A 27,889-nucleotide genomic window follows, 5' to 3' on the forward strand; every position below is an offset into this window, starting at 1 on the left:
CTTCGTCTCGACGAAACCGGCTGCTACCGTTCGACGTCCCCTGCCGTGGCCATTTTCCAACTGGAAGGAGGGTAAGTTGGTGATTTCGAAGAGGCGCGTGTCTAAACGTGAACGGGACCCTTGATAGCGGTTGCGCAACAACGGCTCGAGAAACGCCGCAGAAAAGTTCCCGATAAAAACTACGGTCAATAAGGCGTATCGTGCAAAGACCCTGTAATGGCTTGACTGGACACGGGCCTGTTAATTAAATCGTAAGCTGTTAATTAGACCGTTAAACCGACCAGCCTCGGGATTCGACGCCGAAAATAGACTCCTTCCTCGAACACGATCGTGCATTTTTACCGGTGATCGTTGCCCGATCAGCGATTCGGACTACCCTCGTCTGTCTTCTGACGTTCGTTTTCGCGTCGAGAGGTGCGATAATTACAATAGTTCAGCTGTAACAGCCGTGACTGAGAAATGGAACAAATCGAAGGCCGGCTTATCGGCGAAGATAGGTACTCACTCGTATTTGCTGTAGGTACGTGACAAGCTGCAGCATACCAGCGGGAAGTCGAGATAGAAACCTCGGTCGGTGGTCGCCTTTGTCGCTGCACCAGGGAGCCTGGAACGGAGAATGGGAAAAAAAGAATTAGAGAAAAAAATATAAAGAAAATTCTGTTTTAGAAAGTCGGAGATTATCATTGAATCGAGGCTGTATCTCTCTCTCTCTCTCTCTCTCTTTCTCTCTTTCTCTGTCCAGCCTTCCTGTCCAGCCCGATACGATACGAGAGCCAGAAATAAACCGGTGGTTTCGCAGGTGAGTGCGCCACGATTCCTCCTTTCTTTTTTCATTAATTCTTCCTCTTCTTCTTTTTCTTCTCTTACGGTTTTCTTAATGGGATCTTTTGTACTTTCACTCGTACGATAAAACGCGTACAAAGCCTGGCGTAGTCGCACGAGATTTCCGCGGATCGTTTCTCGCCAACGCGATACCCTCTGCTCCAGTTTCCATCGAATCGATCTCGAATATTTCGCTCTGTCAACGACTACGATTTTTCGAACGTAATTTTATTACTGGCTCGTTTATTGCATATCGACGAACAAACAGACTAGAAACCGTGTCGCGATCTTTCGAATTATCTGTTGCGAAATTCGATAACGCCCCGTGAATCTGGCATATTTTATCGGCTATCAGATTCGATAAGGTTGTTATTTAAATACAAAAAAGAAGGGAGAAGAGAGAAAAAAAGGAAAAACCACCGTCGGAACGTGGTATCACGTGTATCCGACGTTTTATTGCGCGAGGCAATGCAGTTTCTCGAAAAGATTCGATTTTGTTTTCAGTCACGGTCACGCGTGAATTTAATATCCAGATTGAGAAACTGCGCGAGGATAAAGGGAGACACGAGCGCAGACGCTGGGAGGGCACACACACACACACATATTGGACAACTTGATAATAAAATAGAATCCAGCCACGCGGGCAATGCAGCGCGAGATCATAACTTTCTCCAAATGGAAGTTCTTACGAAACATCGTACCGGTCTATCGGCGAGACGGCCAAATGAAAAGTTACAGCCTTCGATATCGCAGCCTTTTCAGCTACAAGACCAGAAATTGAACGTAACGTATCGAACAATGCCAAAGATCGGTAGCAATTCGACCGGTTGAGACTCGATGATTCTCCTGTTACGAAAACCTATCGACTAGTTGGAAATTCTGAAACACTATAATAGAATACTTGGATCGCGTCGCGCATTGTAATCGAGGTGTTCATGGTTACATTTCACGCGGTCTACACGTGGGATATTCTCAGAATACTGTTTATCTCCGTAGACGCGTGTTACGCGCACGTAGGTGGTTCGCGCTTCGCGATTTTTCTTCGTAAAGTTGCGGATCGGTCGGTGAGGAAGGAACGCTGAGGCGAGCAACCAGGAAACTCGATGATACCGCAGACGCGCGCGGCTTTCGATCGCGAGTAATTATGACGCAACCACGTAACGCCTTACGCGTTCTACGATAGAACGGAATCGTATCGGGTTCGTTTCTTCGGCCGCGTTTACTTTCCCGGTTAAAACGGCCGCGCGATCCCCGGCAGACGTTAACCGGATTTAAACGCGTCGCTTTCACCCGCGTTCTGATGCTTTCCATATCGTGCTTTTAGGAGGAATGACTTTGGCCTGGAAACGCCAGAAGAATTTCCAGGTACGCGCTCGTAGCCCCTGGCTATCGCCGTACCCGAAGGCCTGTCTCACCGGCTAACTTTCACTCCGAAATGTCAACGGTTGTGTGTTTCACTTTTCAAACCCGTGCATATATCAATCAATTCGTGGTTGCGCGACAAAGGGACGATTGTTGCAAAGCGGTTTACGATTTCTCCGTCTTTCTGTTACAGAATGGGGGACACAGCGTCGGCGCAACGTGTGCATACCATTATCTCTGCACGGGAAAGAGGAAGAAGGGGCCGATCCAGACCGATCCAGATACCGTGTTCACGAATCGAAGATCTTCACGATTCCCTCGGCTGCTGATTCGACTATACGCATACGCGCATGTACGTCTTACCTATCCATATTCGTAACGAAACGATTCGATCGGTCGAGGCGACCGATTGCCGCCGGTAGCGTTTCGACGCGCGAGGACAACGAGAAGAGCTTGGCGCGGACATTTTCTTTGGTTATCTAGCTGTATGAGTATTATTCGACATCATAAAGCTAGGTTACCGGAGTTAAGCTCCTCGCCATATCAACTCCAGCGATCGATTCGAAAACGATTCTGATACGTGTACATAGAAATATATGCCAATATAATATTGTAAATAAATATACGTTTCGATAAAAGGCAAAATGCAGACTTCCCGTCACCTCCAAATTCCTAATAAATACGTACGTATATGTACGTACCAGCATTAATCAACGAAAGAAAGTTTCTCTTTGGAATCGACAAGCGCTACATCGATGTCGCGATGAATAGAAAAAGAGGATGCGCCTAACACGCTCCCAAGATTTCTGTATTCCCTCTGCACGGGAACCTACGGGTTAGGCATTTGTAATTACTAGTAGTGTCATTGCCACGTGACTCGATTACCTATCGAAAACATTTCAGAACCTACCAGTTCAGTCGATATTCCGTTTCTCTACGTGGTCATATCTCCGTCTTTCGAGAAATCAGCTATCGACTAAAATCTTTGCACCGCCTTGTCAGATAAGCTTGAATAAAGAGCGATACGAAACGAAGAGAGTTACGCTTCTTCTATATGAGCTTCCAAAATTTCGAGATAAGCATCGCTGCAGTGGCGTACAATGAAATGAAATTATACGCCAGGTAAATTGGAACGCGTTAATCGGAGAGATACGCGTCGAGTGACGAGGGCAGATGAGCGTGTGAGATTTAACAAAATTTCAATCTCACCAATTTCTAACAGGGAACCGGAGGCAAAATTTGTTTTGTATGTAACAAAGTTAGGGGGCGCCACGTCCCGATGCTTGAGCAATCATTAAATACCGACGGGATATTCGCGGTTTTTATGAATACCTTTCCCCCCTTTTCCCCTCTAGCTTGTAACGCCTGTGATTTCAAGCATTCATTAATAAAAACGCACGTGTACAACTACTTTACGTTCTGTTTTTTATAGCTATGACCGCTACTACCGCACTTCGATGATCTAATTTATCAGTCCTACCAGTCCGTTTCTCGGTAACGTTTCAACGCCGCAATGAATATGCATGACACGCTGTAAATCATTACATAAGCATTTTCCTTGTAACGTTTTATCCAAATAATCGCTATGCATATTAACCTGACAAAATTTATTCCCAGTTATTCATTCACGCAAAATAATGCCGAGAATTCTAGAGAAATGGAATGTTCGCTAAAATTTTTGTTTCGCGTTAAGATCGTTGCAACATATCGAAGACAACAAAGGTACTAAGACAACAAAATCGTTCCGAATGAATCGTACGGGAAATAACTATTTTTATGAAAATATAATGAGATTGTAAAACATAAAAAACATGTTTCTTTGGTTTACATCGAAGGATCGAATGCGACGATCGAATACTTAACAATTTCTTTAGCAAAGTTCAGTGTAAAAGACACGCTTAAATTTTGCATTCTGCCGAATAATACTTGTGAAACGGTTGCATCAGGAATAACGTATAGAAAGATTACGATAAAAATTGTCTATTCGTTCGTGTAAAAATGTTCGATTTATTCGAAATTATTCGATTCATTCGGTCGTAATAAACAGCGGAAGTACCACGCCAAAAGAAAAAGAAACCAAAGTACAGTTTATCGTACGAACGACGAGTATTTCTGCTTAATCCGAATGAAAATTACACGTTTATATTTTTTAATAGACGAACGATATCGTTATCTCGGGCGGAAGGAAGCATTGGATAAAACTGGTTTGCGATGAGTTTCAATTTTACCGGATGTAAAGTGTCCAGAGTGGTAAAAATGTTCTAGAACGTTCTAGAATGTTCTAGAATTTTAACGGGTATATAAGAACAAACTAGTCGACGCGCGACTCCACTCAATAAAGTGCCAGGTGTTTGACACTGTGCTCCTGAACTCCACAACTGTATTTTAACATCGATTTAACTGATCACCAAGGTACAATTGATTTAAATTGATTATTGACGAATGTTTAAATGTCTTGCAGCATGTTTCACGCATTTATTTGAAGAATTCGATATAATTTTGTCGTTACAAATCGATGTTACACGTTCTGAAAATTCAACCACATTTGCCAATTTATTGTTTTATCCGTTTTATGGATTTTGATTAAATATTGTAAATTTAGCATTCACATTTGATTAAATAAAACGATTTTATTTACCATTCGTGTCGCAAAATGATTTTATTAATGTATCAATGTGCACGTGTTTTATTTTCGTCAGTTTCATTGCATGCGTCCTCTTCTACGTTATACGTGATTTTTAAATGCAATAGTCGAACGAAATAGAAGAGGCGCGTGATATTTTTTAAAATGAAAAATGTCAAGAAATCTATTTTCTAATATTTATTGCAGATGTCGACAGAAATGGAAAGTAAAGCAGAAGATGTGGAAACATTTGCTTTTCAAGCCGAGATCGCACAACTTATGTCTCTGATCATCAATACTTTTTATTCTAACAAGGAAATTTTCCTCAGAGAATTAATTTCAAACTCCAGTGACGCTCTTGACAAAATACGGTACGAGTCTTTAACAGATCCTTCCAAGCTTGACAGCGGCAAGGAATTGTTCATAAAAATCATTCCGAATAAGAATGACGGCACCTTGACCATTATTGACTCTGGTATTGGTATGACCAAGGCTGATTTGGTAAACAATCTTGGTACAATTGCCAAGTCTGGAACCAAGGCCTTTATGGAAGCTCTTCAAGCTGGTGCAGACATCTCCATGATTGGTCAATTTGGTGTAGGATTTTATTCTGCCTATCTGGTGGCAGATAAAGTCACCGTTGTTTCAAAACACAATGATGATGAGCAGTATCTATGGGAGTCCAGTGCTGGAGGATCATTTACTGTTAGACAAGACACAGGAGAACCATTGGCACGTGGGACAAAGATCATTTTGCACGTAAAAGAGGATCAGAATGAATACTTGGAAGAGAGTAAAATCAAAGAGATCGTTAAGAAACATTCCCAGTTCATTGGTTATCCAATTAAATTGGTAGTACAAAAGGAACGTGAAAAGGAGCTGAGCGACGATGAAGCCGAAGAAGAGGAAGAAAAGAAAGAAGAGGATGATGGAAAGCCAAAAGTTGAGGATGTAGATGAAACCGAGGAGTCGGCAGAGGAAGAGGGAAAGAAGAAGAAGAAGAAAAAGACAATTAAGGAGAAGTACACAGAGGATGAAGAATTAAATAAAACAAAGCCTATTTGGACTAGGAATCCTGATGATATCAGCCAGGAGGAGTACGGTGAATTCTACAAATCTTTGACAAATGATTGGGAAGATCACTTGGCTGTTAAACATTTCTCTGTAGAAGGTCAGTTAGAATTTAGAGCTCTACTCTTTGTTCCAAGACGTATGCCATTCGACCTCTTTGAGAATAAGAAAAGGAAAAACAATATTAAACTATACGTAAGGAGGGTGTTTATTATGGACAACTGTGAGCAGTTGATTCCAGAGTATTTAAACTTCATGAAGGGAGTAGTTGATAGCGAAGATCTTCCTTTAAATATCTCCCGTGAGATGCTCCAGCAGAATAAAATCTTAAAGGTTATTCGTAAGAATCTTGTCAAGAAATGTATAGAACTATTCGAAGAACTCACAGAAGAGAAAGATAATTATAAGAAATTCTATGACCAATTTAGTAAAAATATTAAATTAGGTATTCACGAGGACAGTAGTAATCGTAATAAATTATCTGATCTATTGAGGTATCACACTTCATCTTCTGGAGATGAAGCTTGCTCTCTAAAGGATTATGTAGGCAGGATGAAGGAAAATCAGAAACACATTTACTTTATTACCGGTGAAAATAAAGAACAAGTTGCAAACAGTTCCTTTGTTGAACGTGTAAAGAAATGTGGCTTTGAAGTAGTTTATATGACAGAACCTATAGACGAATATGTGGTACAGCAAATGAAAGAATTTGATGGAAAACAGTTGGTATCTGTAACCAAAGAAGGTTTGGAACTTCCTGAAGATGAAGCAGAGAAGAAAAAGAGGGAAGAAGATAAGGCCAAATTTGAGGATTTGTGTAAAGTTATGAAAACTATTCTTGACAGCAAGGTAGAAAAGGTTGTTGTATCAAACAGGTTGGTAGATTCTCCTTGCTGTATAGTCACTTCACAGTATGGTTGGACCGCGAATATGGAAAGAATCATGAAAGCTCAAGCTCTCAAAGATACAGCTACTATGGGATATATGACGGCAAAAAAACATCTTGAAATAAATCCAGACCATGCCATCATTGAAACTCTTCGTCAGAAAACAGAAGATGACAAGAACGATAAGGCGGTGAAAGATTTAGTAATTTTATTATTTGAAACAGCACTCCTTTCTTCGGGTTTCACCCTTGACGAACCACAAGTTCATGCAGCAAGAATTTACAGAATGATCAAATTGGGTCTTGGTATCGACGAAGATGAAGCTGCACCGGAAGAGCAAACTACGGAAGAAGCTCCCCCCCTTGAAGGGGCAGATGCAGAAGATGCTTCGCGAATGGAAGAAGTAGATTAAACTTAAGATCTGCAAATGACAACGATAATTGGTGTCATTGTAGTCGTTGAAAGACTGCCAAAGTAGCCACGTTATATGTGGTATTATTCATTCTCATTTTCATGTCCTATACTGTACACTGTTAATTTATCAAAACGATTTGTTTGATGCCAAATAATTTGGAGTTATATATAAGTTAAACTTACAATAAAATAAAATTTATTATAACCTGTCTATTCTCATTATTACCCACACGTATCTAAAGTAGTAGATAAAATACGTCACAATAGGTAGACAAAATAATTAGAAAACAAAAGAATCCATTTTCGTAATGTCACTTGTTTCAAATTAGATAAATTTCCACTTGGAGGTTAAACATTCTAAAATTTCGTACGCACATCATTGCAGCACTGTTACAGGCGACATATTTACGTACGAATCAATCGTAATATTAATCTTACAGATTAGAGTACATTCACCCAGCTATACATGTGACGATTATTTAATAGCCCGCAAAATATGTCAAAACACGCCATCTAGTTGAAGCTTTCAAGTGATCGAACGAAACTGGTCTTGTAGCTGCATTTCGATCTTCTTATAAAATAGCAAATAGTAGATAAAAAAAATAATTATGATGGCAAGCCAAGGTTGGAAGGTCAGTGCGACGATTTAATTACATAACGGATACATTATATGTTAATTTATGCACTTAATAAAACCAATTGTCACTCATGATAAATGATATTCCGATAGGTAGTAAAACCACACGTGCCTTTGATTAAATTTCGCAAGGGTGGAATTGTCAGAGGTAATTTCGAAGAAAGGTTATTTGTACGTAACTGCGTGCTTCCGTTATAAAAGTCAACTGAAATCTTTGTTATTGGTTAGCTACTGCAGGTGCAAAGCCATCGCCTGCGCAATCAGGGCCGACAATGTCACAACAAGGTGCTGGTGCGACAGGGCCCAATGTAACTGTTTTGCCAACGATAGAAGACATTCATCTTCCTCCACGGTATCGCAGACGACCCATTGATGAGAAAGAAATTGCATATATCAATGCAAGTATACTATTATCTTAATACTCATTTGATAATTATTTAATCTTAAACATGTATGCTATTCTGTATACATTAAACAGAGCATAAGACATCAGAGTGTAAATGAATTTATGATCCTTAGAATGATGTAATATTGTTCTAAGCACAAATGTAGACTGAAAGAGGCAAAACTATACTTTAATATGGTTCATTTTTTCTTACAGAGAGGTGGTCCTGAATAAACTCTTATGACGTTTATAGAACATTAATATCTCTAGAGTACCGTAAACAAGTCATTTTATTATTACATTTTTCTGTATAATATATTCTGTAAATAAATGCAAGCAAACAAAGAGATGCAAGTTGTACATATTTCTGCCATCTACCTGTTGTACAAGGTCTCACTGCCTATGTGACATTGCCAGAACCTGCTATTTCTGGCCTGCTTTTGTGGCTTATTCTTGTAACAAATAAAATATTAATCCTAGATAAGAAAGGGGAAATTGAGTGAGATTATTTTACCCGTACGCAATGTTTGTGTAACGTTATGCAAGGAATGTTATTGAAAATTAGTCAGCTGCTAAATATAAAGTTATGAATATTTTAATACAGTTATGTACACTCGCGTTAATTCATTTATAACTTTTTAATTATACTACAGTAAATTGTTATATCACCTTGGATATAGCAGATTGAAAAAGATTCCGCTGCTACAATTTGTTTTCTGTTAGTTGGATCGTTCGGCATACATTACGGATTGTGCGCGTGCTAGTCGCATAAATTAAGGGAAAATATTTTGGGAGTAAAAGAGCCGATAGACACAGCCCTGTCCCATGACAGAAATAGCAGACGACTGTGCGCTGTGTCTTCCATCTACTCTCGCGGTCTCTACGTACGTGGTAGTGGAAGATCCGCAGTTATTTTATCTTTTATCGAAATTACGGAAACTATACGAACGACTAATTTACGAATATGGCTGAAATAACAGATTTCGGTCCGAGAAAGACGATTTTTATCCTAGCTATTGTGGCCGGTTGTTTTGCGGTACTATGGCCGAAAATATTTTACCCTATGCTCACAGCATCTGTCACTCCACAGCATACGTCCGATAATTCTGGTAAGATTTTTTTTAAATATCCTTCGCCGATGGAATAGATATTCTCAACTTTATCCGTATCTTATTCAGGAAATTTCACGATTCGCTTATAATTTACAAGTACTTTGTTTTCATGTGATCTATTCTGATTTGCTATTTTTGCAAGTAGTTACTTAGGTTCGTGAAATATTGCCAATCGAATTATATTCGTGAATATTTATTAGCATGCTGCGATGTATTCTTTGAAAGTGATGTCACGGCTGCTGATATTATGTACGAAATATGCCAGAACATACTGAAACACCATCAAATCGATCCAAGAGTAAGGGATGCTTTGAGAACGGTAAAGCTGACACCGCAAAGCTCAAATTTGTGTAGAGAAGAAATTTTAGCTAGATGTGGTATAGACTTGTCTACATTTCTGGCTGAAAGGGAACGCTTGGGAAAATCTTATAAGCAAGTCTTAGAAGAAATCAGATCGTTCAATAGTTCTCTCTGCCTTAAAATACATTTTGGTATACCTCTATCTCAATTAGGAACTCCACATCTGATCAGATATCATATTTTAATGCCACATAGTAAGAATTATAAAAGGTTCTATTCAGTGTTTTTGATATTAGCTATTAATAAAATAGCATGCACAGCTTTCTTCCACCTTTAATACTGTTTCAATTAAATTTCATTGTTAATAACTATACTTGTAATTAAGAACATGATTTTGGTATTATTAAACTAACCAATTATATGTGGAAAGAGCAGATTCAAGTTATCTCTTCTATTTGGCAAGTTGCCAAAAGTGCAAGTATAACTAGAGATGAGTAGATGGGAATAAGTTTGGCTTATAGGCATACCTTTAAACACATGCGTGCATTAAGCTTCATCATTATGTGAAATAATAATGTGTACTAACATTAATTCCACTCATATGTTTTGTAATAATAAAATGAGTAAATATAGTGAGGAATTTTTATATTTGTTTTGTACGGATGTTTTAAGTAATACATTAAAAACATGATATTTATATTTGTAGGTACCATAAAACAGGAACGTCGTACACCTCCACATGCAGGTGGTTTGCATCCGGCATTGAGAGAACGTGGCAGAGCTATACCTTCTTCTCATATTGTACCAAAGGTTGCAGACAGACCTGATCATGTTGTACCGAAAATGAGGCCACCTCTGGGAGGTGCAGGACATGTGGTTCCTGCACCAAAAGGGAATGGTACCATGGGTATCATTATGCCATTATATACTTTGGGCATTGTATTGTTCTTTTTGTATACAATTGTCAAGGTAAGATATTTCGGGAGATTTTTAGATTTTTGCGATATGCAACTTTGTCATAAATTATTTGTTTATCAGGTGGTGAAGAAAAATTCGGACAGCGAAATTATTTCAGAATATCCAGGGGCTGCGGCAGAGAAGGAATTTCGTAAAATGGTATTTAGCCCCGAAGCTTTTGCTACCGCAATGACTGGCGGTACAATGCATTATCAAAAGGAGAGGACTCCGTCGCCGCAAAGAACCGCGCCGACTATAGAGGAGTTGAAAAGTCGTAAGTTCCTTCGATATTTAAGAGATATTGACGACAGTTGATTTACATTATCATTAATGCAGTGTTTTCCTTGAAAGCTAGTTCCTTTAAAGAAATACTGAAAAATAAGGTACATGTTTTTTTGAGTATCTAATCAGATTTTTAAATGGTGTTGCATGATGCAAGGTTTGCACAATTAGAACACACACGTTTCTGTATATTATAAATTTAACAAGACAGTGAAAAAGATAATAAGAGGGAGAGTAAAATGTTTAGACTAAAATTAAGAGTATTGTAAGTACTCGTGGTACATTCTTTGAACACATTTGGTAATGTTGTACATGCTGGAACACAAGAAGCGGCAGGAGACATAGAGATAGATCAACTGAGACGACGTTTGGTCGAGACGGAAGCAGCCATGGAAAGAATTGTTGTTCAGATGGGCAACATATCACGTTCAGTTATGCATAGTCCAAGCACGCAACAAGAACGCAAGGTTTACTAGACTAATTATGAAGCAATTTGCAATTTTCAGTTCCTTAGTCCTTAGAAATATGCACGTTGTTGTGTTCTGATTGCGTTTCAAGTTTCACCACTCCGATTGTATATACGTATTACGTACATATCGTATATTCATCATCGTATTACGAGAACTTCGATCTTTCGCTTTTTCTCATACTCCAACGCTTCTGTGTAACCGTATCTAAATTATCGATCATTCATCATTACAAAAAGTGCATACTCATATTTTAGCTGAGTGAAGAGTACTCGTTATATAAAAGCATTTAAGCTATTCAATTTATTAAATGCTAGAATATATAGTTCTTGTTTTTACATTTAAATAGTAGATTGGCCTCCAAAGTCCAAAGGCTTGGCAGGGGTTGATCGCTCATCTAAGGTATATTTCTTGCCCAAACGATTTTCTAACAAGAATAACCAGAGTTTGTCATCGACTATTTGTGTTCATATTTTATTTTTTTATTTTTTTTTCACGCGTGATAATTGTGTTCAAGTGCTTTTGTAGTAGGGAGTCAACCTTCCAATAACAACGTTCAAAAGTATCCATAATGTTTTAGGAATTGAAAAGTATTTGATGTGATATGCAGTGGACAAAATTTCTAACTGAATTTCTTTTAGTTATACAAATTAAACGCATGTACTAATTACGAATAACGAATTGTTTCATCGTAGATCTTTTTTTTTACAGAGAAGAGAGTATGAATTTTTTATAATTTTTTTAAACTGCATGCATTTTTTTATACGAAAATCGTATTTTAGTTTTAAAATATTTTCATTTTGATTTATGAAAATGTTAACCATTATATAGTGTCACACTTATTAAACATAGGATACGCTATACATATTTATTTTTAGTCGGAAAAATGTGTAGTCATTTCTGTTGAAGAATCAACACATAATAAAACCAAGACTATTTGAATAATTTAATTTACAGGACGACACCACTGTCCAGGCTGAACATAGTACTGCAGACGAAGAAGTAGAAAATATAGTAACTTCACCAACTGTTAAAGTTATGGGTATGGAAATGACAGCTAGTTGCGAGGGTAAGGGTAGTAGACCCACTACTCCTATAATACCGATTTCACCAAGGTAAAAAAAGACTTTCGCTTGTGCTAAGAGTGTCATTGTTAAAGCATTTTTAATTGTTTCAATCGAATCGTTTTAGCCACGTTGAGAGGGAGAAAACACCGCCGAAACCAATATATTTGGAAGGTGCGCTACCTCCGCAATGCGAATTACTCGTAACTGATTCAGAAACTCAGGCGCAAAAGGCAGAGGAAGATGTAGAAGCACCTGTGGTACTTTCAGGCAAAATGACCCTCTCTCTCATCAGTCTCGACCAAAACGCAGCTGTAAGAAAATATTAGAATTACCAACAGAATCAAATGAATCTGCGGAGCCTTGTTTTATTTGGTGATTCTTTCATTCATTTAATTGTTTGCTTCTATACAGATTAGTTAACACGAGTATGGCAAATCACAGGAGCTACGTCGGATGTAAACAGTTTTCTCAAATAATTATTTTCCATAAACTTATTACTAATATGCTATTACGCAGCAGCAATTACTTACGGTCTGTGATTTGTTTTAGATATTAACGTTTAATTTATATTATGCGTTTCGAATTGATTACTGATCAACTAATTTCGATCTAAGATGCATACATTACACGTCTCACATTCTTTTTTACTGCCACGAACGTTGACATTCATAATACTAACATATTACTAATCGTATCATCGTCGAAATTAGTTTATAATTTCGTTGAAGGAGCGATAAACACCCGCGTAGTCACTTTATATTCAGTTACCTTACTTTATCATACTTTTCAGTATATACAGTTATTACAACACTTTCAGTTAAATACAATCTTTATTCATTATTTTACTGTAATTTGGGCATCGAGAATATTAAAGAATAGTAAATATAAAAGTGCTAAATATTATACCATTATGATAGGAATCTGAAGAGGAAGATTGGGGTACCCAACGCGCAGAAGATGTATCAACCTTGAACGCAGAACATTTAGGAAAAGCTGTGAATGTCGAAGCAACAAACGTTAGAGAGCAAGAAATAGATGACGACACACAAGCAAAAGGGGAAATTGAAGACGAAACGGAAGAAATTCTCGAAGAGAAACAACAAGTACAGAAAAGAGAAAATCAGCAAGCGTATGTGGAAGAAGAACGAGAAGGTGAGCAGGAAGAAAATAAAGTCGAGCATGATGAAGAAGAAAAAAGAGAGGTAGGAGACGTGAAGGAAGTAGTAAAAAGAGAAATCCGCAAGGAAGATGAACAACTAGATATTCAAGAAGCTCAGGAAACTGAAGAAGAGGAAGAGGTTGAAGAAGTTGAAGAAATTGAGGAAGTTGAAGAAACGGAGGAGACTGGAGAAGAAGAGGTAGAAACTGAAGAGGAGGATGAGGAGGAAGAAGTAGAAGAAGTAGAAGAAGAGGAGGAAGAGGAGGAGGAAGAAGAAGAAGAAGAAGAAGAGGAAGCAGACGACGATGAACTTGAGGCAGACGATGAGGGAGCCGAAGAGTACGAAGAGGAAGCAGATGACAGTGAACTTGAGTCGGACGATGAACGCGAGATGGATAATGAGGAAGCTGAGGAATACGAAGAAGAAGCAGAGGACGACGAACTTGAAATGGACGATGAGGCTGAACAGTGACGAGCAGGAAGAATCTAATAGAAAAAAACGTATAAGGAATATATAAAATCTATGTGAAAAATACCAATGAAGAACGACATACTGTTGAATCGAAAGAAACAGAAGTGGTCGGAAGATAATGGCCGTAAGTAGAACAACGAAACGATCGAGAGGATGCCGTGAGGAAGATGAAATAGAACTGATAAAAGATGACGAGAATGGGTTGCCTTATTACGAAAAGACAGTTTCAGAATGAAAAATGCTGTTACAATGACGAGTTAACGTTTGGCTGAATCAGTGTTTACCAATCTTTAAAATTTCTAGATGCATAGCAAGAAAGAAAGAACAGAGTAATCGATGAAAATAATCCACGAAAGGTACAGAGATCTTGGTTAAGCACTGCCAAAGACCTAATAAATTCATAAGACTCGAATTTATTAAAATGATTATATTATTGCCTATTGTATCCTATATTTGATAGAATCAAAAATCGATTAACCAGAGGGGCCAAGTGAAAGGCAGTGCTTCGTGCACGTGTCCATAGAGTCATTGTGCAATAAAGACCACCGAATTCTAGCACAGTCCAATAGGCACTAAACAATTATTATGATTATTCTGACGTTAATTCCGTATCGGGTGTGGTGATTGGCAAGCACTGATCTATATGCTTGTTCTAATACCAACCATTTGAGTTTAATGCTATTTAGTATTCATTTACTACGCCAGCAGTTTACCCATTTTGGTTCATTTTTTTTATTTACTTTATTCATTACTCTATATGGCATTTTTTTGTATGCATTATATTTGCGTTATAAGTAGATGGACATTTTTTTAAATAATGTAGTTTATATAAAACTGTTTAATAAGTAGCGTTGTCATTTTCATACCTATGTTTAATTACGTATGTATATGTAATTGCATATCGAATGTAAACAGAAATGATATTCTTCGTCTTTTTATGTACAGTTGCGTGATGTTTCTTATGTGTGAACGAAAGATATTAAAACTTAAGCTGAAATATCGTATTCGATGTTATGTAAAAATCGGAAAACTGATTTAATCGCATGATCTTCCATAACAATGTTAACGAGGTATTTTAATGTTCGAATCTAATATCAATACGAATCTAATACATTATGAAATCATAATATAGAAAAAACATGGAAAATTGTTAGATCTGCAGATTACATCGATAACATAGTTGTCATAAACGAGATAATTTCTTATTATTTTAATTCTTATTGCTTTCAAATTTATTTATCCAAACGACAATTGATTGAATACATTATTTAGGATTCTTATGCAGAGTTGCAGCATTTTTTATCGTATGTATTACTTAATGAAAATATGAAACATATGAATGTATATACTTCTGATAGTATTAAAATTACGTCTAGTTGTAAAAATGTTGAAAATGTTTTCCCGTACTTTAAAAAAAATGATTTCGTCAAAAATGTAGACAACGATCAAATTTTTCTTTTCAGGGATAAGTTACTTCAAAGTATAACTAAATTATCGTAACAAACGTATATGTACTTGTACCAATGATTTGTTCATCTTGAAAAATATTGACATGTTCAGCAACAAATCCTACTACATTTAAACTTATATATTTTAGGGCTGTAGCTATACCGTTAACATTGTTGCTAGAGAAATAAAGAATATTACTGTTTTAAATTACGTGCTCTTTTTTTTTAAGACGAAGAACGTATACCACGATCTATTTACATTATATAATTACGCACGATACTAGACGCTATAGTCAGTTTATCGTATCCTTATGTACCATACTCAAATCACTTTGTATAACCTCTACTTCTTTCGGGTTTATAATTCAATAAAGCATAACGTTAGTTTAATTCCTTAAAAATCGTAAAACTTTTTTCACCGTAAATTCTCTATAGTATCATAGAAAATTTGAAAGTAACGCAAACTTTTGTGTTAAACTTTGAATACTAACCTACGAGAAAAAGGTTATTGTAGTTGATGAATAAAAATAATACTGTATGATCTCTTTAAACATTTTTGCGACAATAATGAAAGATAAACGTAGATACAAATACATATCTGTTATCGTAAAATTATGATTGATACGCGGAATGAAAAAGGTTATGTGTGCATTTGTGAATGTTCAAGTTAAAAATGTTCGTATTATTTTTTTAGTGCATAAATGCGATAGATGAAAGTGCGGCATTTTCTTGCGGGTATCCTTTTAGGCATTCCTATTGGGATCACCTTTTTGGACACTGTTGGTTACATAGCCAAAGTCGAAGGAGTCTCTATGCAACCAACCTTAAATCCAGATGAAAGGCATCCTGATTATGTCTTTCTAAATCGCCGAGCCATTCGTACTCAAGATATTCAACGCGGCGATATAGTGACCGTTAAATCTCCGAAATCTCCAGATCAGATTTTAATTAAACGTGTTATAGGACTTTCTGGAGATATTGTACGTACGCATGGGTATAAAAAAGCAGATATTTTGCAGGTATTTGGAATACTCATTCTATACATTTTTAGTTACAAAATTTCACGAATAATGAGGATGTTTATTTGTGTTCATATTTTAGATACCAGATGGTCATTGTTGGGTAGAAGGAGACCATATTGGTCGTTCTATGGACTCTAACACTTTCGGGCCAGTTTCACTTGGGTTAATAACAGCAAAAGCTACTTCCATAGTGTGGCCACCTAGCCGTTGGCAATATCTTTATCCTTCTATGACTAATCATAATTTTCCAATAAATACACCAAAGGTACCAGCCGGATAAAGTTTAATTCGAGAAAGATGAGGGCCGTTAGTTTTGTAAAAAGACTGCAATGGGATTTACCCGGTACTGTATGCAGACATGGATTGACAATAGGAGATGTCGATAACGATGGTGATAATGAGTTAGTTGTTGGTACTGCAGAGGGAGAACTATATATTTTTAAAGTAAATAATGTTCCTCTTTTTCTTTTTTTGCTAAGAATTCTGGATCACAAACTAGTTTCCATTAAATCATCATAATTACAGGGATCAGAATTATGGCAAAAGATACCTGGATTAGGCCTTGTAACTAGTGTAGCTATAGGAGATATTTTTAATTACGGACGAAACGCATTAGTTGTAATATGTGGGGACGGTTGGGCATATATTTTTTATAGTCCAAGATCTGTTAATCCTAGTATTGTCAATATAACTTCTACTCAACAGTCAAGTAAAGAAGTAATGGATCAAGATAACATTAAGTGTGGTGAGCGCAAAATATTCTAAGTAAAAATAAAAACTGCATAGGTACTATGTAACTATGTATGTTGCAGCAAATGTTAATATGACGAGTTCCTCGAGTTTAGATCAAATAGATGGCAATAATGAGGCTAATGAACTATCCGGTAAAATGGAGTGTGTCCATGTTCAAAGAATTCCGACAAATACAAAGGTGGTTTTGGTAGCAGATGTTGATAAAGATGGTGCAAATGAGATGATCCTTGGCTTGACTGATCGCGTGGTTAGATCTTATAGATGGTCGAGCAATCTAGAATTAGGGAGGGGAAAGCTAGTTGGATTGAATAAGTGGGAATGTGCTAATCAAATTGGGACCGTCACGTTACAAGTGTGTAGCAAAGTTAGGCGAACGAAAAATGAATGCCAGATAACGAGTTTTTGTTTTTAGCGTTAATACATATTTAACTTTTGTTTAGCATATGGCCGATGGAACGCCTACGTTGCTAGTGGCTCAACCAGGCGGAACGTTTATGCGAATTAAGTGCAATCCGGAGGATTGCCATTTCGAGGATGAAACATTTAAAAGAAATAACGAAACAGCCGCGAGCTGCGTAGACTATCAAACGTTGGGAATATCGAGGATGCGCAACCAGAATATCTCAACGGAAATCATTGGAGATCTAGAGCCTGCAATAGAGAATAAGGTGCCCAATTATGAATGCAAAGAACCGTTATTCAAACAGAGCACACTGGCAAGTGAAGTGCAGCATGGTAAAAGTGTGAAATCTACCTCGTTGGAATTGAAGAGAAACAATTCGCAAGTGGAAGCAAGGAACAATAGCTTAGATACAATGGAGGGCCATAAAAGAAGTTCAACGATAGAATATTTGAAAACGAATAGAACTTCTGGAAACGCTGATGCTTCCGGTAGAGATCAAGTGGATGGCAACATTTTGGGGGGCAACGTGATCCTTGGAGATTACGATATGAGATCGGAGAAGGATTCGCTGTTACCTACGTACAAAGACTTTTCATGCCAAGACAATAGCAATAGTAGTAATTTAGACGATTTAAGGCGGAAAGGTAAAACAGAAACTGACATGAACGCTAAGAAGGGTTCGTTACAAGGGAAGCCCTACGCTCTCGCTACGTTAGACGGAACGATAATGTTAGTTAAGGACGAAGTCATTTTATGGTAAGGTTTTAGGGCTAGAAATGTTTAACAGCAATGCTAGAGCAACTCGATCTTGGTTTTCTACAGGTCGATGCAAGTAGATCACCAGATATTCGCTCTGTGCCGATTAGATGTAACTGGTGATGGGACTGACGAGATAGTAGCGTGCGCATGGGACGGGCAAACCTACATTTTAGATCAGCAACGAAACAGCGTACGTTTTCAATTCGAAGAACCGGTAAGAGCGTTCTGCACAGGTAACTATAACGTTACACCTGGGATCTCGACGCCTTGTCTTGTGTACAACAGCTTCAATAACAAGGTAGTATTTCTTATTTGCGCCTAAGTTGGAGGAAAGTCCAGTTGATTGCAGAGTTCGATGTTTGCAGATTTTTCTCTATTACGATATTACGCTTCCAAGTATGGTTACGAAACCATTGAATCCTACCGTGGAATTCGATAGCGAGGAAAAAAAGGTATTAGACGACCTTCTAGGAAACTGTACCGATACGGAGAGGCAACAGAGAATGCAACAGTTAACAGAATGGTTGTTGTACGGAATATCTTAAGGAAGTTGAACGTTATAGATTATATATAAAGAGAAAATATATGCAGATTCTTACAAATGCTTTTGTTCCTTATCTGAACGATGCCCTATTCGCACCGCGTTCTCTATTCGCTCGCAAGGATTAAATTGCTCTACGTTATATACAATGTTTGATTAACGTCCAGCAAATTTATTGCTGGTGTTTCCCTATCTTTTCTATTCGCGAACGGAGTTATGCTCTTTTTAGTATCGACAGGATATACTCGTTTATTGTAACGTTCGTCGTATGATTTCTACCTTATCGTGAACGATATACGACCAACGAAAATATACATTTTTAATGGCAAACAACGTTGGAACGTTACGGATCGCCCAATAACTCAGACCTTGATCCACCGACTAGTTTAAGGATACCGAAATATTTGCAGAATATTGCGAAAGACCAAGCTTTATCTACCTGTCGTAAATTAAACTGATGCTGTTGCAAAATCATTTAAACATATAACCCTGGCTCGAGCGTCATCGTTTTTAGTAAGGATGTACGTTTGATCGAGTACTTTACCCGTTCGGATCGATTATTGAAAGCTTTTTTTAGCCAATGTAAAAGTGGTTCCCGTGACGTTCGTTGAGTGATTTAATTTCGAACTCGATTAGACTTTAGAATGGCAGAGAACGAAACAAGATCGTTGCTTGAGAATGGATTACAGCAACTTTCATTCGGATGGACCGATTACACGTTGTTTAGCGGCCTGTTAGGCATCAGTGTACTTATAGGTATTTATTTCGGCTGTTTCGGCAAGAAACAGGACAACGCTACCGAGTATTTGCTCGGGGGGAAAACAATGACCTGTTTCCCAGTTGCTATGAGTTTAATTGCCAGGTAATCGAACAATTGATTATCAAACTGTAAATCGTTCGTACGATTAATTAATTTATGGGGCCAAAAATTCATTCTGCCTGGTGTTTCTTTGTTTCAGTCACATATCGGCAGTTTCTCTGCTCGCTATACCCGTTGAAGTTTACCAGTACGGTACACAGTACGCAGTCTGCGTTTTTACATCTCTCATAACATGCGCTATCCTCTCCGTTATCTACTTGCCAGTATTTTATCGATTGCAATTAACAAGCATCTTCGAATACTTAGAGTTGAGATTTACGAGGGTGGTTCGACTGTTCGCCTCGTTTCTCTACACGTTTTCTTTGGTCGTTTACGTTCCCTTGATCGTGTACGTACCGGCGCTAGCGTTCTCGCAGGCAACAGCGATCAATCTCCACCTGATCACTCCGACTATCTGCATCGTGTGCATATTTTACACGACGATAGTAAGTTTCGATGGTATTACAGCTCTTTTACAAACGTAATTCTTAAACAGTGAGCCGTGCTCGGAAAGTGCTTTCGATTCCGGAAACCGTTTAGCTTTTATTACAGTAGCGATCGAACGATACGACGGTTCATAAAGAAACGCAGATAAAGACAATTTTGATGTCCATAAACATCATTCACAAACGTTATCGCATTAGAGGAACGGGTTGACAAGTTGAAAATGGAATTATAGAAGCGTTCTTCTCGGCGCCTATAAGCTGTTGTCAAATGTTTGTAGTACTTACAATATCATTGTATACGTAGACGCGAGGAATGGTGGAAAAGAGGAAAAATTTCGAGCAATACGAGTCGCGCGTACAATTTTATCCCGTACACTGAATTAAGTTAGCACGAGCTCGTTTCGCGACGCACTGTCGGAAGTGTTACACACGTAGGACAGGATAATACCGAAAATGAGTCTCTCTTTCAAAATATTTAGGGAGGCCTGAAGGCTGTTGTATGGGCGGACACAATTCAAATGACCATAACGATGGGAAGTCTGTTTGCTGTGTTCACTTTGGGTCTCATAACTGTGGGCGGCGTGTTCGAGACTTGGAGAGTGGCGGAAGAGGGTCGCAGGATAGTCTTTTGGAAGTACGGAAGCGTATCGAATTTTCGTTTCTCGAAGATAAACCCGTTTTTAATTTTTCTATTACGAGATGATAAGAGTACGAACGATGTACACGTTGCAGCATGGATCCCAGTCTGTTCACTAGGAATTCATTCTGGGGCATGTCGGTTGGAATGACCGTGACGTGGCTAGCGGGCCTCGGTATCAGTCAAGTGTCCATACAAAGATTTCTCTCTCTGCCGACTATCAAAGAATCGTACAAGTAAGCACAATGTTTCGAAAGATTTACACGGATAAAAAACAACACTGATCAATTGTATGCTTCTTGTTACAGGTCAATCGCATTAATGGGGGTGTGCATGGTAATCCTGAAGTGGGTATCCGTCTTCACCGGACTTATAATGTTCGCCAAGTACCACAATTGCGATCCCTTAAGTACCCATGTACGTTACGCGGTTTATTAAACTTCTTTTTTCCGCACGATTAGAAATTCTCTCGAAATTTTAACGTCAGATCGATTAATGCCCTTCTAGATAATTTCCAAGAGCGACCAATTACTTCCTTATTACGTGATGGACGTCGCTGCGAATGTTCCTGGACTTCCTGGGCTATTTCTTGCCGGTCTCGTCAGCGCTGGTCTCTCAACGATGAGCGCCAATTTGAACACAGTTGCTGGTACAATTTACGAGGATTTCATCGATCCCTGGGTGCCAGATAGCGATAAAAAAGAGAAGATAGCGGCGAACATAATGAAGGTGCGAGCAAACATCTTTTGTAGGAAACGAACATTAAACCACGTTACGATTTTCAGGTAACCGTGGTCATTATAGGGTTCATTTGCATCGCTCTGGTCTTCGCTGTGGACCAATTGGGCGATATCTTTCGAGCTTCCCTGACTCTTCACGGTATCACATCCGGGGCGATGGTGGGTATTTTCACTCTGGGGATGTTAGTACCCTGGGCGACGTCGAAAGGAGCCATCGTGGGTGGGTTATTTTCTATGTGTACAATGCTGTGGATAATCGTTGGAGCTCAAGTGAACATGGTTCAGAAACGACTGGTTTATCCACCTCTTCCGATATCCACCGACGGTTGCCCGAAAGTAGACAATTATTTATCCAATCAAACAACGACACCCGCGTATCCTACTTCATCGAACGAGAGGGAGGAACCGTTCATCCTCTTCACTATATCGTTCATGTATTACGCTCTCGTCGGTTTTATGATAGTAATGATAGTTGGCACAGCAGTCAGCTTCATATTTGGCGTTCCCGACTTGAAGGACGTCGATAGAAATCTTTTCCCGCCGATTATTCAGCGGTACGGACATTTTTTAAATGAACTTTAGAAATTCCATGTAATGCGCGGCAATGCTTCGTTACGTGTACATCGACTGTTTCAGATTCTTGCCAGCGAAAAAGTACACCGAAGTACCGATGCACTCGATTCCAACGACGCTAGTGATGGACGCGGAAAAGGAAAAGCTCAGCTCGTAAAACGAACGGTATACGTAAGATGGCGAGAGACTTGAGAGACGCGGTCGACTTTAAAGCTAGAGAAAATTTTTAATAAAGCTAAGAACAGTTAAACAGAAACGAATTCTCGAGCGGTGAGTATCGGAGCGCGATCTCGTCGAATTTGTCAGAGGAGAGGGCTCCGCGTAACTGGTCCGTGCTGGGTTGAAAGCACCCATTAGGGCCTCGATGAGGGTGTCAAATTGACTAGATTATATATCTGTCCCGCGCATCTCAATACAAACAACTCGCCTAAACATCTGGAGGTACGATGCCTATCGGATTAGGACGAATGTAAATGGGAAGGGTGTTTTTTGTCGAGTCATTCGTCGGGACGGTCTTGAAAATCCGCGAAAGATCGATCGTAAAATATGCGTTGCAGCGGCTGCACGTGTCCGCGCGGGGCCATTCACCGAAATTTCGAAAGTATGCTATACGATCCATTCCGAGCGGAGCAAACAAAGCTCCGTTTATAGGTTGCAATTTACATAAACAATATTTCCATCGAACCCGTTTAATTCATTCGAAACGTTTTATCGTTGAACAAAACGGCGGAGGCGCGTGTTCACTTGTTCGTGGTTAGCGGTGACCGAACCGCGAGCACTGTTTGAAAAATTGCCCGCGATTTATCGTCGAATGGCTTACCGTTCCCGACCACAATAGAGAAGACATTAGAGCTGGTGCGAAAAAATCAATATACTCGGGGATATATCAGAACGGTACAAAGGACGCGGTACACGCGGTAATGCATTGATCGCGGTGGTATCGGTCGCGGTTCACCGAGCCAGATGTGTAACTGAACGCAGCTTTCTAACCGACCCGTTACGAGGGTGTGAAACGTTTCTACGGTCCGTTTCCCTTTTCCACCGCGACGGGAGAATCGGACACTTAAGAAACGAGGAGAATTAAAAGTACAAAGTACTAAAGCGATACACGTTCAGATCCCGTTCGAGTGAAAGTCGACGAAGGAAGTAACCCTTATCAAGGATTCGAGATATTATCCTCGGCTTTCAGGGGAACTCGGTCGGCGACAGAGAAGATTCTCGGCGGAGAGGGACGTTAGACGTCCGAGGCAGAAACGGCACTTCTGTCTCGAACCGGCGACCACATTCCACCGAACCATTTTATTTTATTGGACTGAAAGGTGTCAAATATAGGTGGCTAGGGCCCTCCTACTTACATTCCTGCGCGCTCCCCGTCCCTCTGTCCCGACTGCCCGGTCTGATTTCACCGCGTAGGTAAAATCTTCGAGGGAGAGGGCTCGCCCATTGTGCCCGTGTGACAGATTTTTGACAGACTCTGTTTGATTTGGTGTCGAGTGACGGAGACACGATCTCGCCGCATTCTCGCGCTTAACAAGTTTCACCATCTTCTTGTACGGGGAGAGATTTTAATCGAGAACCGCGCGAACCAAGTATACCTAGATCTCGACTGAACTAATTAGTCTAACGAGTTCCGATGCTCATCGAGTTGATGAAAGCGTACGACTAGCAGAAGCACCGTGGGTTTATTTCAGATTCTTTCATCTCTTCTTCCTTTTTGGCCCTCCCCCCTCCCCTTTCTCCGTGTCTCGTCGAGTGCAACTATACGACGCGGAGTTCCCGGAGTTTTTGTGAGGTCACGGTATACGTGCAAAAGCGCATAAAAGCTGAGGGGGCTGTACGGTGTGGGATACGGCTTATTTCGGCGACAATGCGTAGGGCCAGGCGCGGGCATAAAGGAGCATAATGCACCCTGCTAACGTGAAAATTATTCTGTCAAACATTCGGACGTCGGATTACGGCGACGAGCCCGTGTCCTAGCAGGACACGCTTTTTCTGAAAAGGCGCAGCCAATAGGCCTGTGCAGATGCCGAAAGGATTTCTCGGTCAACGAGACGATCGTTGATTTACTGCTCACTCTGGACGATGCCAAATTGGGAGGTCGACGAGAGAGCCGTATAACTTATAACGCACATCTACACACCGACGCTAACTTAATCGACGTAAGAGTCGATCGATCAATTAACACATACGGAATCCTAATAATATTACGCTCCATTTAAAAGAACGACGACGTTCGCTCGATGTTATAATTCATACCGAATAACGTACCTACATACGTTAGCATTTGCTCTATACTATTCTTTTAATGTACGCGACGTCTCCCGTATATCAGCGATACTTTTATTTTCGTTCGCGTGTTACGCGGTTATTTGTATCCGTAGCTAACAGCCCTCCTTCCTTAGCAGCCAACGAGCAAACACACCCCGCGAGAATGAATGTCTGATCGTCTCCCGCGCTTCTCTGCGATTCTCGAAAACAGGCAACGAGCGCGGTTCTAGGGACAGAGGATGAAAGGACGAGGGCAGAGAGAAAGATAGAAGATGCAATAGAAACCAAGCCGGGCTGCAGACACGCGGAATATTGTGACATTTCTTTCTTGGCTGACATTCAATTTTCAGGCTGGTAACGTCGCGCCCCAACCGCACACACCGTACCGCCTGTATCCGTAGAATGGAACACGATATACCCATCTACCTCCCCTTTCCCTTTTCACTGTACCAATGCAACCAGCCGCACCCTGGGTGCTCGCAGTATATACAAACAAACAACAACCGTCGTTCGGTCTTGTCCACGAGTCAGGCACCCGTCACAAGGCATATCGTCGCGCAGAGATGCTACCAATTGAATGCTCACCCTATCCAGAGTCCTATCCTCGAATCGTAGGAGATCATATTCGAATAAAATTAGCCAAACATCCCAAGAGTTGCTTCCAAACTAAGATCGAATCATTCGCTTGCTATTCTTTGAACAGCGTCCACGTATTTGTATCGCCACGTAGCTATCGCTATTTTCCTACGTGCAGTACGAATCAGAGGGGGGTAGAAAGTAAAAAGAAAAAAAAAACCGTCGGAACGAAAAAATATTGCTCGCAATTCGAGAATGGTATATTCTGGCCGAACTGTTGGCTCGACCGCGCTTTACGTCCAATTAGCATCTCTCTTAATGACGATCGTCGACGTACACGCGCGTTCGCGTGACGCGCACCAACCTACCCCCGACTGCACGTTCACGGCTATCGTCCTTCCGTGGAACTATGCACACACGTATATCTATACTTTGCCCACGGTACATTACGCGGGACGCATACGTTCTCACGAATACAGTCACTCCGGTCGTACGTAGGGAGAAAGCGCGGAACAACCAGGGAGAGAGAGAGGGAGAGAGGGAGAGAGAGCAGGTTGGAGGGAAAAGGACAGAGGGGATCTATAAAAAAGTCCTTTCCCCTACTCACCGAATCCTCACCCCGCCAGGAACGTTCTCCCCTCGAAAACGCGTAACGAATGCAACGTGCACCCTGCACTCCCGTTCTCTCCCTTTTCCTCCCTTCAGTACGGTATTTCTCTTCGATCCCCCTTCCATTTTCGTCCCCCACCCAGCGGCGGAGATCTTTATTTTTATCGTCGACCGGTCGGAAGGTACGTGGCGTACATTCACCACGCCCCTACTGTTTCTATCCCGCCAATCGGTCTGCTCGCGACCGGCCATTTTGGTCCATGCGGAGGCTGCGCGTTTATTTCCCGTCTTTGTCTTTCGCCGCACACCGTCACCTTCGGCTGTGTGGGTGTCCCGGAGGATGGATGCTGCGCGAGTGTGTCCCGTGAACGTTCGTGGAACGCGTGCACCACTGGTGGGGAGGGCCGTACCAACGAGCAACCCAAGCTGAACCCGACCGGCTCTCTCGGTTAGTGTTACCCGAAATTTTTCCGAATTTGGGAACGCTTTCTAGCCCGTAACCGTTTCGAGGATATCGCGTTCGCGGCGTAACGCTCCGGATAGTTGTCCACGGTTTCCGGGCTCCGAGGCAGTTTCGGAGCAGACGGACAGTGCGCTCGGCTGGATTTCGAGCTAGACAGATTCCTGGTTCCTCGACGATGATGGTGGGGAGCGAAGGAACGTAGAGGAGGAGGAGAGGTCGCGGCGAACGTATCGTTTCTCCCTCTACGGTCCACGTCGAGGAGTACCCAGCGAATTTCCTTATCAGAGGGAAGTAACGAATCGAACGCGTCGAAAGGGTAAGAAGGTGCACGCGGATGCGACGGCCATGCGAGGAGCGTGTTGCAGGGAGTTCGACAAAATTCAACCGTGTCGGAATTTGCCAATTCCGCGCAGAGAATGTTGAGGAATCGCGATTAAAGGAACGAGAAGGGACGAGAACGCGTTGAAACAGCTCGCGAGCACTCCATCGAAGAATATCGTGGGCTCGAAAGATCGGAGAGGGGCGAGAGAAGGAAGAGAAGCTCGCAGGAGGACGGACCACGAGTCTGTGCACGCACCTATTCGTTCTTTCTCTCTGTCCAGTCCCCCAAGGCTCGTCCGACGTGGCATTGCGTCGGTATTCACGCGCAAAAGACGGAGCGCAACATCTGATCGGGCGTGTGTAGACGCGCGCGTCCACTCGTGGTAGAGGAAGGATACCGGAGAGGACGAGGGGCTACTACTATATTGGTACGCGACATTCCCTCCGAGGCTGAAGCTTTTCTTTCTCGCACGGACGCGCGGCTGCCGCTCCCTGGATTCTTCGTGTGTGTTCCATCGAGTAACTCGAAACGAGAAACGAGGAAAATACTGAAACGCAGCAAGAGCTAGGGGCGCGAGGGGCGCGAAGAGCCGAAGAAGAATACGCAAGGAGTTTGCGCGCGCGCGCTCTCTCTCTCTTCCTTTATCCGCTCCGATCGCCCCTCCGTTGGCCAGCGAATTCACTGGCATATCACGGGCATATCCTGGGGACGAGAAACGCGGAACGAGGCACACCGAACGGAGAGCACGTCCTGGACGTTTGCGTGCGTGTGTGTGTACCGGGTGGCTGTGATAGAGGCTGGTTCGAAGGAAACTCTGGTGGGGATCAGTAGAAGGGAGAAGGTAGGAGGACGAGTCGGGAGGACGAAGGCAGCGCTATCGAGTGGCGGTACCAGGAACCAACGGCGTCGTCCGTCGTCACCGCCGCCGCCGCCGCCGCCGTGTATCGTCGTCGCCGAGAGAGAGAGAAGTCCGCCGCTGAGAGAATATCCCCGAGGTATCGCCGCTCTCGCGCGAGATACACGGGCCCGTGACCCAAGTGAGTTTCACGGTACGATTCCTCGTGCCTCGCGATCCGTCGCCTTGCCACGAGAGAACCGGGAACGTATTCCATTTTTTCTCAACTAAGTTTGCCCGAGAAGTCTGCGAATCCGCGCCCGTCCCCGCAACGTTCAATCACCGTCACGTGCCCTCGTTACTCGCGAAACGAATTGTACGCGCGCGACTCGCGTGTGACACCACTGGAATTTCTCGACAACGGGGTTGCGAATCCGCGGAGTGACCTACGCCTGAGAACGGAGGCTGCATCGCTGTTAACCCACGACACGGACCTGCGAGACATCACGGACGGATATCCGACGACGAGGAGAGAAAGGACGGTAGATCGAGGGTTGTACGGGAATTGGAAAGGTAAGATGGTTAAATGGTTACCCGCGATCGTTTCCCGATACCAAC

The 27,889-nt window shown here is 41.2% G+C and overlaps 6 protein-coding genes across 7 annotated transcripts; all 6 read left to right on the plus strand.

Annotated features, from left to right (window-relative positions):
* Positions 1-4,440: 4,440 nt before the first annotated feature.
* Positions 4,441-7,384, plus strand: LOC143423986 (heat shock protein 83). The gene is made up of 2 exons (XM_076895725.1): positions 4,441-4,596; positions 5,015-7,384. Exon 2 carries the CDS (start codon positions 5,015-5,017, stop codon positions 7,175-7,177), a length of 2,163 nt encoding a protein of 720 aa, XP_076751840.1. The 5' UTR covers positions 4,441-4,596; the 3' UTR covers positions 7,178-7,384.
* A 281-nt stretch (positions 7,385-7,665) lies between these two features.
* On the plus strand, positions 7,666-8,550 carry LOC143423384 (alpha-ketoglutarate dehydrogenase component 4). Its single transcript, XM_076894662.1, has 4 exons — positions 7,666-7,811; positions 7,910-7,964; positions 8,045-8,218; positions 8,422-8,550. The coding sequence occupies exons 1-4, from the start codon at positions 7,788-7,790 to the stop codon at positions 8,433-8,435; spliced, it is 267 nt and encodes an 88-aa protein (XP_076750777.1). The 5' UTR covers positions 7,666-7,787; the 3' UTR covers positions 8,436-8,550.
* Positions 8,551-9,008: 458 nt separating this feature from the next.
* Positions 9,009-15,014, plus strand: Ric-3 (RIC3 acetylcholine receptor chaperone). Its single transcript, XM_076894665.1, has 7 exons — positions 9,009-9,310; positions 9,514-9,867; positions 10,320-10,844; positions 11,180-11,319; positions 12,277-12,434; positions 12,511-12,697; positions 13,304-15,014. The coding sequence occupies exons 1-7, from the start codon at positions 9,166-9,168 to the stop codon at positions 14,015-14,017; spliced, it is 2,223 nt and encodes a 740-aa protein (XP_076750780.1). The 5' UTR covers positions 9,009-9,165; the 3' UTR covers positions 14,018-15,014.
* A 733-nt stretch (positions 15,015-15,747) lies between these two features.
* Positions 15,748-16,767, plus strand: LOC143423383 (mitochondrial inner membrane protease subunit 2). Of its 2 annotated transcripts, none has more exons than XM_076894659.1 (3): positions 15,748-15,768; positions 16,160-16,484; positions 16,567-16,767. In XM_076894659.1, the coding sequence occupies exons 2-3, from the start codon at positions 16,176-16,178 to the stop codon at positions 16,765-16,767; spliced, it is 510 nt and encodes a 169-aa protein (XP_076750774.1). In that variant the 5' UTR covers positions 15,748-15,768; positions 16,160-16,175. The 2 variants fall into 2 exon arrangements, with proteins under 2 accessions (XP_076750774.1, XP_076750776.1); XM_076894661.1 differs by lacking the exon at positions 15,748-15,768 and adding an exon at positions 15,947-15,969.
* A 17-nt stretch (positions 16,768-16,784) lies between these two features.
* Positions 16,785-19,004, plus strand: LOC143423371 (KICSTOR complex protein ITFG2). The gene is made up of 6 exons (XM_076894637.1): positions 16,785-16,931; positions 17,013-17,232; positions 17,300-17,592; positions 17,681-18,399; positions 18,466-18,700; positions 18,768-19,004. The coding sequence occupies exons 1-6, from the start codon at positions 16,785-16,787 to the stop codon at positions 18,945-18,947; spliced, it is 1,794 nt and encodes a 597-aa protein (XP_076750752.1). The 3' UTR covers positions 18,948-19,004.
* Positions 19,005-19,559: 555 nt separating this feature from the next.
* Positions 19,560-22,363, plus strand: LOC143423833 (sodium-coupled monocarboxylate transporter 1). The gene is made up of 8 exons (XM_076895438.1): positions 19,560-19,805; positions 19,903-20,248; positions 20,728-20,882; positions 20,981-21,121; positions 21,194-21,302; positions 21,393-21,614; positions 21,671-22,179; positions 22,262-22,363. Exons 1-8 carry the CDS (start codon positions 19,588-19,590, stop codon positions 22,353-22,355), a joined length of 1,794 nt encoding a protein of 597 aa, XP_076751553.1. The 5' UTR covers positions 19,560-19,587; the 3' UTR covers positions 22,356-22,363.
* Positions 22,364-27,889: the final 5,526 nt, after the last annotated feature.

This window comes from Xylocopa sonorina, chromosome 5 (genome assembly GCF_050948175.1).
Source record: "Xylocopa sonorina isolate GNS202 chromosome 5, iyXylSono1_principal, whole genome shotgun sequence".
NCBI lineage: Eukaryota > Metazoa > Arthropoda > Insecta > Hymenoptera > Apidae > Xylocopa > Xylocopa sonorina.

Coding starts and splice junctions, on each gene's coding strand:
- LOC143423986 (XM_076895725.1), top strand. CDS start 5,015: ATGTCGACAGAAATGGAAAGTAAAGCAGAAGATGTGGAAACATTTGCT.
- LOC143423384 (XM_076894662.1), top strand. CDS start 7,788: ATGATGGCAAGCCAAGGTTGGAAG. Junction 7,812..7,909: donor TGGCAAGCCAAGGTTGGAAG/GTCAGTGCGACG, acceptor ATATTCCGATAG/GTAGTAAAACCACACGTGCC. Junction 7,965..8,044: donor CAAGGGTGGAATTGTCAGAG/GTAATTTCGAAG, acceptor GTTATTGGTTAG/CTACTGCAGGTGCAAAGCCA.
- Ric-3 (XM_076894665.1), top strand. CDS start 9,166: ATGGCTGAAATAACAGATTTCGGTCCGAGAAAGACGATTTTTATCCTA. Junction 9,868..10,319: donor TCATATTTTAATGCCACATA/GTAAGAATTATA, acceptor TTATATTTGTAG/GTACCATAAAACAGGAACGT. Junction 12,435..12,510: donor ATAATACCGATTTCACCAAG/GTAAAAAAAGAC, acceptor GAATCGTTTTAG/CCACGTTGAGAGGGAGAAAA.
- LOC143423383 (XM_076894659.1), top strand. CDS start 16,176: ATGAAAGTGCGGCATTTTCTTGCGGGTATCCTTTTAGGCATTCCTATT. Junction 16,485..16,566: donor AAAAAGCAGATATTTTGCAG/GTATTTGGAATA, acceptor TTCATATTTTAG/ATACCAGATGGTCATTGTTG.
- LOC143423371 (XM_076894637.1), top strand. CDS start 16,785: ATGAGGGCCGTTAGTTTTGTAAAAAGACTGCAATGGGATTTACCCGGT. Junction 16,932..17,012: donor GAGAACTATATATTTTTAAA/GTAAATAATGTT, acceptor TCATAATTACAG/GGATCAGAATTATGGCAAAA. Junction 17,593..17,680: donor TTGGGACCGTCACGTTACAA/GTGTGTAGCAAA, acceptor ACTTTTGTTTAG/CATATGGCCGATGGAACGCC.
- LOC143423833 (XM_076895438.1), top strand. CDS start 19,588: ATGGCAGAGAACGAAACAAGATCGTTGCTTGAGAATGGATTACAGCAA. Junction 21,303..21,392: donor GCGATCCCTTAAGTACCCAT/GTACGTTACGCG, acceptor ATGCCCTTCTAG/ATAATTTCCAAGAGCGACCA. Junction 21,615..21,670: donor TAGCGGCGAACATAATGAAG/GTGCGAGCAAAC, acceptor TACGATTTTCAG/GTAACCGTGGTCATTATAGG.